General features: G+C 33.7%; 1 protein-coding gene across 1 annotated transcript in view; it reads left to right on the plus strand.

Annotated features, from left to right (window-relative positions):
• Nucleotides 1-9,826, plus strand: part of LOC107447920 (fatty acid synthase) — a 78,359-nt gene that overhangs the window by 49,103 nt on the left and 19,430 nt on the right. The window contains exons 17-19 of the mRNA XM_043045247.2: nt 1,288-1,442; nt 4,619-4,825; nt 8,969-9,292. Of these exons, the coding sequence (XP_042901181.1) occupies nt 1,288-1,442; nt 4,619-4,825; nt 8,969-9,292 (686 nt within the window). The remainder of the gene's footprint in view (nt 1-1,287; nt 1,443-4,618; nt 4,826-8,968; nt 9,293-9,826) is intronic.

Genomic DNA, 9,826 nt, shown 5'->3' on the forward strand with positions numbered 1-9,826 from the left:
CAAACTGGCATTTCGATAATAGTTTTAAATTCTTGTAAATTCACTGCAAAAACTGAGGAAAGTCATTATAGAAAATAACAAATGTCTTAGAATATCTCGCAAAAAGAAATGATCCAATATTAGTTAGAGCTAGTAAGGCCAAACGCTCCGTTCTTGAAGAAAAAGTGAGAGCTTTGCGCCAAAGTGACGTCACTAGAGTGACGTCGGAGGATCGGCGCGGCGAAAGATACTTCAAAGGAGTGAACCAGCCCTTCTACTCTCTTTAGCCCTGGCTTCTGTACTCCTCTTATCATTTTCCTTTTATCTATAACTCCGATAAATGATTCAACTATTTCTAAATGACATTTAAATATATTTCCCAATAATTGTACTGAAATACCTATAATGATGCTTTTTAACTTACTAGCAGTGAACTGTGCAGTATTTAGAGTTCTTCATTATTCCTGAGACTATTTCATGATTCAAAATTATTTTCCTCATTAAATTTGAGAAAAATACAAACAATTGTTCACTTCATTATATTAAGCAAAACATTCCATTGCTCTTGGTAAATACCAAATCTCGTAAAATGCGGGGTCATTATAAGTGGGTTCTACTGTATCTTACACTACTAGAGATTGTTCCTCTCTGCTATAAAACGCTCATGAAATATCAAGTATCGCTTTACCAAGTAGCGTCCTTTTAGTTAAGCCGTGAATTTAACTTTTATTATTACTATATATTCTCTGAAAAAGGTGTTATGTTATCACCGCCCTTAATGTCTATTTTCAGAATGCTAGTTATTAAATAATGTATACGTGTAAGGGGTCACGAATGAATACTTGCTCGCCGAAAAGAAACCGAAAATATTATAAAAATTAGTTGAATCACTATCTAGGGAGGTACCAAATCAAATACGACAATATCACGGCCATCAACGATAGCGATACCAGTCCGAATGTGTTAATATTACGAACATTATTAACAGCATAGCGTTTAAAAAGGATTATATCGTGAATATTATACATAATGATAGTTGAGTGCGATGTTAATATAAGTATTGATAAATTTTATTGGGCAATAAAACTATTAACTTATGTAAAAATTACACTAGCTAATGAAATCGGAAATAAATCACGATACATTATTAATATCGATATTTTTACAATGTATCGCGATGATAAAATTTGTATTCATTAGTTATAGGTACTAATGTTCATGTTGGCGACGCATGATTTCTAAATCGCTAAGCATTTAATTTTTACATAATAAGTACAAACTAATTTTTTTTGTCGTTTTATTTTTTAGGTGTGTCTTTGTTGCATCCAGGAGAAGTGAGGCAAGGCCTCCAACTTTTAATTTCAATCATTCTTTCTACAAAATTATGTTAGCCAAAAATTTAGTGATGAACGTTTGGAGAGGGGAATCGTGGGGATCATTTAGACACATAGCACTCCCCGACTGTAAGTATTCTTAAGGGGCGTACAGTGGCGCTCACGTACTTAAGGACATGTCTTTATGAAAAGTAAAATCCAGAATTTAATGTTCACGCATAAGTTTATTGAATTGATAATTATGTATTGGAACAAATAACTTATTTTTAATATATTTTCACAATGAAAATCATTTATCTAACTGTTATACTTAAATTATGTAACATTTTAGAAAAAATATGCATTCCGCATACTTAAGGACAGCAAAATAAATATTTCTAAATCGTTAATAAAATTAATAACAATGTAAAAAATGTAACAAAAAATAAACATTTGGAGCTAGTATTTAGTCGGTAAGCCTTTTGCGGCAATTACTGCTTCACATCTACGAGGCATCGAATCTACTAATCTTTGACATCGCTCAGGAGTATAGCTGCCCAGCTTTCCTGGACACAGTTCCATAAATCACCTAAATTCTTTGGTTTTTGCTATTTCACATATTTATCCACATCTATCCACAGCATCTCGATAGGGTTGAGATCTGGTGATTGGGAAGGGCACTGCAAAACCTCAATTTTCTTGCTTGACAAGAAGGCCTTCGCAGTTTCGCTCGTGTGCTTTGGATCATTATCGGCTTGCATGATTGGTTTTCTTGAGCGAAGTTTCCTGCAATAAGGCAGAAAAGCAGTCTTGATAATGTCCACATACACATGCTGATCTATGATGCCTTCTATTTTGTGAATTGAACCACATCCTGAACGTGTCATGGCACCCCACACCATCACCGAGTCGCCTCCACCTTTTACAGTTGATTTTGTACATCGTACATTAAATTCTTCACCGACTCGACGCCTCACATAACTTTTGCCATCTGAGCCCATTCTGTTGAACTTCGATTCGTCTGTAAATATAACTCGATTCCAGTCAGCCGATGTCCAGTTTCGGTGTCTTTTTGCAAAAGCTAATCGAGCTGCTATATTCTTCTTTGACATCAATGGTTTTTTCCTACATACGCGACCCATAAGCCGAAACTCATTTAAACACCGTTTGATGGTATTATTTTTTTACGTGCTTGCCTGTTAATTCAGCGAATTCTTTTCTGATGTCCGGGGCGGTTTTCTGACGATCAGTTTCAGAAATTCAATGAATAATGCGATCTTCTCGCTCGGTAGTTTTGCGAGGACGTGGTTTTCGGGATGCTTTTTCAATACTTTTGTTCACTTGAATAGATTCCAATACTTGGAAAACTGCTGTTTTTGATAATTTTAACCGCCTACCAATTTCTCTAATGCTTAAACCTTCTTTTCTCAGAGTATCTATTCGACATCCCTGTTCATTGCTAACATTTTTACCTTTACTCATAATAATGTTGAAATTTGTACTAAAAAAAGAAGAAAATATATTAATATAATGTTTTAAAGCATCAAAAAAAGATAATGTAGTAAATTACACTTACATTGATCGATAAATTGATTGTAATCATTCAATAACTCATGATTAGACAAACTGTCCTTAAGTATAAGAAACTTAACAAAATATATTTTTTAAATAAACTTTTATGAAACACTTGTGAACACGAATGAATTACTTGAGGATTGAAGTTCAACTAAGATAGAATTCGTCATTATAGTAGATATCTTGATCAAAACAAAATATTCATCCAATATAATGACGCATTTATTTTGAAAACAAAGTCCTTAAGTACGTGGGCGCCACTGTATATCAATAATGCTAAAACTGACCTTTTTCGATATGTTTTTTCTAAGAAACTACTTACGATATCGCTTTTTGGGGATATTTGAGAATATATCAGTTGTATGCTGTGATGACGTTTTAGCATTAACGGGAATACTTTTTGAGTTATGAAAGTTTTTTGATGAAACTTTTTAAAAAATTGAAAATTTTCAGTTCATAATCTTTTTTTTAAAAAAGAATCTGCCAATTAAAAGTTATCATAGCGTAAACATGTAAATATTCTGTAAAAAAAACTGAATCAATATCTTGTTTAGATGCTGAGAAAAGGTACATCGAATAAAGTGAGTTTTAGCATCATTGGTACATGCCTTACCGACTCCCTTTAAGTAACAAATATCTACTCTTTTAGATAGGCCACGCACCAACAAAGCAAGCGGTAATGAAGAGGCACATAGTTTGTTTATAGAAAGCACTCCCCTCCCGATGAAGTCTGCTGCTATGAAAACTAGAAACAGCGCATTTCAAAGAGGAGAGCTTTTATCTCTCGCAGACCTGAGCCAGAACCTGTCTTAAATAATGACCCAACACCCCTACTTGAAATAGTGAAACCTCGTAACCGTAGTTACCGCCACTGTTCCAGAAGATTGGCTAGGGGAGTTCTTTACATAAACAAACTCTACAAATAGCAAAATCCTAAACTTTTTCGTTAAGATGCGTAGAGGTTATGCGCGCTTGCAAATCTGCCTCTCGTATGTCTCTTACCGCTCGCTCCCTTAGTGCGTGTGTCCTACGATGGAAAAAATGGAAAGTTTGTCAGGTTAATCGATGTATCACTTGCGAATATGTATTAGTGAGTGAATAAAAATAATCTCTGAATAACTTTTTCTTAAATGATAGGATTTTCAAGTGCTAAGTGTCAATCTTAATCTTTATATAGGTTGACTTCCAATTCGTGTTAACTATTAAGCTGTGAACATACTTTCTCTGAATAATTATATATTTTTTCGGACGTTTGGCTTTTGAAAATCTAAATATAAGGCATAGCCGGAAATCGTGGTTCTAATAATTTAGAGAGGTCAATATTTTTGCACTTAATGTTAAATTAACTTCTTGCGTGTTTCGCTATATCCTGAGAGCTTTTACAGCAAATCGAAATTTTTTAGCAAACATTTAAAAAACTCGTTGTTTGCAAAATAATTCCATGTAAAAAATAATAGTATCATTTAAAAAAAAAAGAAGTTATTTAACTATGGTCGAATTAATTTTGAACTTCCTAATTCTGAACAAGATATACAACTTTTTGTATCCTTTTAAGTTTTGTATTAATAGTTGGATAGTTTAAAATTAATAATTAAAAAGTTTCACAGTATGAGAAAATCAAAAAATTTAAAATAGTGAAGCAGATTTTTAAGGTGATGAAACTTTTTTTTTAATTCTTAATTTTTATTTTATTTTTTGATTCCTTGATGTGTCTAAAATCATTTGGTGTAAATTTTCGCTATTCTTTTCAGGTAAGGAACCAAGAAATGTTGAGCACAGTTACGTAAGATGTGGTAATTATGGCGACCTATCCTCAATTGAGTGGGTAGAATCACAAGTAAAATACGCAGATTTGAGAGAGAATACCATAGCTCATATTTATTATTCTGCAATTAACTTTAGAGATGTTATGCTGGCTACAGGAAAACTTTCAGCTGGAGCAGTTAAATCTACATTAGGTAACATACTTCTTTGTGAAGATAAAAATAAGAAATCACTAATTAGAAAGTAGTAGCCACAGAATTTCATAGACTGACATTCTTTATTCATTTATAAGTTAGGTTACAAAAATTAGAGTAGCTCAAATATTTTGATACGTTGTACTGGTTGGTACAATGAAAAATCCAACCGTTTTCCAACTCTTCTGGTCCCAAAGTGGACTGATCGTAAAGACACGGTTCCTAGTAGTCAAGCATCACTGGTTGTGGTCAGTAAGCGGGAGGGTGACCACTTTGATCAGCCTGCGTAGGGACCGAGGGTGCGTGGTATCGGTCTTCGTTAAACTATTCTACCGGGAAGTGCTCAACTTCCCGCGCAGGTCGTCGGGATACCAAAGTGGATGAGCCATTCCGTCTGCAGAGGATCAAAATTGTGATGGCATGTCTTCGGATCATCTTCATTGATGTTTCCCAGACCGTCACCAAAAGCTCATTTTGCAGCTCTAGTGTGAGGTAAATAAAATACCTACTTACCAATTATGAATTTTTAACTTTAGGTAGTTAAATTAGTGCTTCTACTCCTTATAGCTTATAAGATCTTCGTAAAATAATGTTAAATCAATTATAACTTTTTAACCATAGATGGTTAAACATGAATTAATGCTATTCCCTAAAGTTTACAAAACCTACTTAAAATAATGTTGAATCAATTATAACTTTTTAGTTAAATTTGAATTAGTGCTACTACTCTTTATAGCTTATAAGACCTATTGTGAGCTGTATCGGTCCTCGTTAAACTGTTCTACCGTAAAGTGTTCGACTTCACGCGCTGGTCGCTGGGCTACCAAAGCAGAGGAGCCATCCCCTCTGCAGAGGATCAAAATTGCGTTGCGACGGTATGTCTTCCGATCATCCTCAAGGATGTTTCTCGGACCGTCGCCAATAGCCCATTATGCAGCTCTAGTTCGACTTGAATGAAGTACCTACCTCTAACTCTTCTGACCACAGCGTTGCACCGGCCTCTTGAAATAAACCACTAAATTTCATATCTTTTTCCCGTTCTTTCTCAATATTTTCTCATCCTACTATCTCAATATTTCCTAAAGTATTAATGTTACAAAATATCTGAAAATTGATTTTTTTTCACTATATTAAATTATCTGAAATTAAGTTAGTGTTGAAAAAAAATATGTAAATTGACTTTTTTCACTAAATTAAATGATCTGCAGTTAGAAACCAATACGGAGCTTACAGTGCCTGTAATACTTCTTGAAAAAGACCTTTTGGAATTGTAAAAAAAAATTTCAAAAAAAGAAAAAATGAAGAAAATTGATTGGTATCGCTCAATACCATCTAAAAGTAGAATTTTACGACCAAGTTCGGTTGGTTATTGCTCAATGTCAACTAAAAAGTGAATTCTACGATGAAGTGTGCCATAATAATAATTGTGGTAGAGATACTTAGCTGAATATAGTCTCTGAAATAAATTATTTTTAAGAGTGTTAATGATGATATTTATTAAAGAAACATCAAAAATTACACAAACATAATACACAACGCATAAAAATTATTAGTAAAGCTATATGGCATTAACTTTCATACATTTTACAAAACCTGGGACATGTTCTTAATTGTTGGATCTTACCAAATTTCGCTCTGAGTAAAATTCCATTGAAAACTATTACTTCATACTCAAGCTAAGCTATCTCTTCATCTTTTGAATGTAGCATCTTCCTCCTCAATGTGTAAATGCTCTAATAGATGTTTCTATCATTCGCATCAAAGTTTGCTTTATTGTCTGATCAGTACAAATACCTGACCACACTTTGTCAGTATGCCGGACTGTGAAGAATCCAAAAACTGTGACTGCATGGATGGTACTCAGATACATTTATTCTATTTTCCAATGTCAACATATCTTATGGGTACAAATGTGAAAAGTAGCAAACTCTAAGAGAAACGTTCAGATGCATGAAAAGAATTTCAGAATTTTTTTTGGACAGTTATCAAGGTTGAGAATCCAGTTTCCCATTTCCTCTGCTTGATGAATTGTTTATTCTGATTCAAAAGTACTGTACCGATAACTTACTGGTAATCACACGTCCTTCATGGTTGTTCAGGCTTTCCTGAATTTTGCTGAAACATTTCTCCAAAATTATTCAAAATAACGTCGTTGTTGTTAAGTTTGTTTTAGCATCATAGCCTTATCTTCCTGATTAGTAAACTGAATTTCAAATTGATATAGGCGAGACAAAACGAAACAAGGCGTAGGCCTGTGTGATCCGTTAAAACGCATGACCACTCATACATTTAAACACTCGGTATAGAGGATAGCGGTGGTGAAATTTTATTATTTTTGTAAAACTGATAACTGAAAGATATTGCACAGCATTTGAAAATTGAAATGATATTCCTTGTGCATTTATTAGGCTTATTAAGATATCTTTACCATTCATTCAAATTTTTTTCAATTGATTCAGTAATTTTATCACTCGATTTTTCTTGCCTTAATTTGCATTAAATTTATTCCATTCCATTTATTTGTTGCCATTAGAAAATGTTTGTCCCACTTAAAAAATTCACGAGCTCTTCATAATTTTGAAACAACATTACAATAATTTCCATCAGTAAGAAACTATGAAGACGGGGAACTACACCAATTCATCAATTATTTATCTCTACTACAATTATGTATTATCATATCAAACTTTGACGTTGGAATTCGCCTTTTAATTGATACCGAATAAAAACCTACCAAGAATTTCAAAATATCATGCTTGGTGAAAAATCATAAGATTCAAATAGCTGTCTCGGAAAGTACAACAGTCATAAAAAATGACAGGTTTTTGGTGAGATCAATTCTTTAAGAGATATTTGGCAGAAACAGGAAAAAGTTTAAAAATTAAATGTTTTCTTTTTCAAGATGGTGGCGCACGTGGTAAGGGTGTGTGCAAATTGGAAAACTTGATTTATTTATCACGATACCTCCTCCAACAACAAAAACTGCCCAAATTTTCAAGAATTCCTTATGCAATTTGACTATACTATCTCGAAAGCTGTTAAAATTTAAAAAAATAATAATAATAAAAATTCTTGTAACAAACTACTTATCTGACTATCAATAATTTTTTTTCCTCCCAGAATCACTGATTTTATTTCAAAACTTTTCCGACTGTTGGCGTTGACAAACGCGTATCGCAGATCTTTCCGTTACACTTTGATGCATATATATTGCACTGTTTTTATGTAACTGAGTGTTTATGATAGCGGGATGATGTTTATGGTATGCATCGAATGATATCGGGGGTTAACTATTTAATTGCCACTGTCCTCTTGCTTCATTGTTTGTTTTGCGGCTGATGGTGGACGTTTCGTGTGATTTTGATTTATTAAAGATGACGAAAATTTTAAAATTTGTGATTTTCTAAGCATTTTCCTTCGATTTAGACATTTAATATATACAGCGCCATCCATTAAAGATTTTTAAACTAAAGTCGGTAACTCTGGGGGCAAAAAAATGTATGCTTTGATGCATTATTTTGCTGTTTTAAAATTTTGAAGACCTCCGCTGAAGGTAAATGTGTGTCGTGTATTGCTGTTTAGAGCAGAGGGTGTTTCGTAACAACCGTCTTTAATGTATAATTATACAATGCTTGGTAATGTATATTTTGTACACACATTGGAGGTGGAAAATGAATATTTAGACTTGGAAAAAACAGAAACGCTATCAAAAACTAACATTTAGGAAGATGAAGGGTCAGAATTTGTTTAATTGCTAGTCGTAATTAGGAAATGTTTTAAATAATCGCCTTTGAACTCTTCGCAGCTTCCCAATAAATAATACAGATGAAATATAATTATAACTTTTGATTAATTTTTGTTATATTATTAATTATGTAAATTTTTGCATTCTATAAAAAAATATGGTGTATCAATCAGATCAAATTACAATAACTTTATTGTCGTATCATGTTTTTAATCCTTCGGAGCCTGTCAATCTTATTGTCCCTCTTTAACTGCATATATATCTCAATTAATGTGACGTGCCTCAATGATGTGTATCTCAACGACGTTTCATCTGACGTATCTCAATGACGCAACCTCTGTTGAATTACATTATCTCTCTTTTGCAAAATAATAAAGGCAAATTTTTCGAAATTTCAGATTCTTGTGAGGATTCACTTCTTGGTTTGGAATTCTCTGGTCGTGACGATAGAGGACATCGAATTGCAGGGATTACTAAGAGTCGTGGAATGGCAACATCTACTATTATAAATCCAGCATTTCTTATAGATGTACCCGATGAATGGAGTCTGGAGGAAGCTGCAACTGTACCTGTAGTTTATGCTACTGCATTTTATGCCCTTGTGGTGAGGGGAGATATTCGTCGAGGACAAAGCATCCTCATCCATTCTGCAACTGGTGGTGTTGGATTAGCGGCAACTCGCATTGCGATTCATTATGAGTGCGAAATATTTGTGACTGTTGGTACGTAAAATCAGTGGCCCCCATCCACCCCCAAGCTCTTGGGCAAATTCTAAATCCCCCCCAAACTATTCGTTTTATTTAGTGTAAACCCCCCCCAAGCTTTAAGTGGGCGCATCGTGCGCTCACCTTCCCCCCTGGTGGGGGCCCCTGCGTAAAATAATGTTAGAGCAAAGATGAAAAAAATAATAAGCAATCATTCTGAATTAATTATTTTTAATTTAAAAAGGTACAGTGAGACAAAAAAAAAAAAAAAAAAAAAAAAAAAAAAAAAAAAAAACGGACCACACTGAATATTTTTTGATCTAATGATCGTATCCTTACATTTCAGGACTCCATCTTAATGGTTCGAGAAGGTGACTTCAAACATGCAAATTACACTGCTGGACAATTGCTAAGGACGGATCACAAATTGCAATGTAGCATAACATTAAGCGAGACTTGAGGCCTAGTAGGATAAAATATAGTTGCCACACTGTTCAGACATTAGAATAAAGAATATTCATTGTTCTGGAAAGTACAAAAGCTATGAAACAT

Source organism: Parasteatoda tepidariorum, chromosome 7, assembly GCF_043381705.1.
Source record: "Parasteatoda tepidariorum isolate YZ-2023 chromosome 7, CAS_Ptep_4.0, whole genome shotgun sequence".
Taxonomy (NCBI): Eukaryota; Metazoa; Arthropoda; class Arachnida; order Araneae; family Theridiidae; genus Parasteatoda; species Parasteatoda tepidariorum.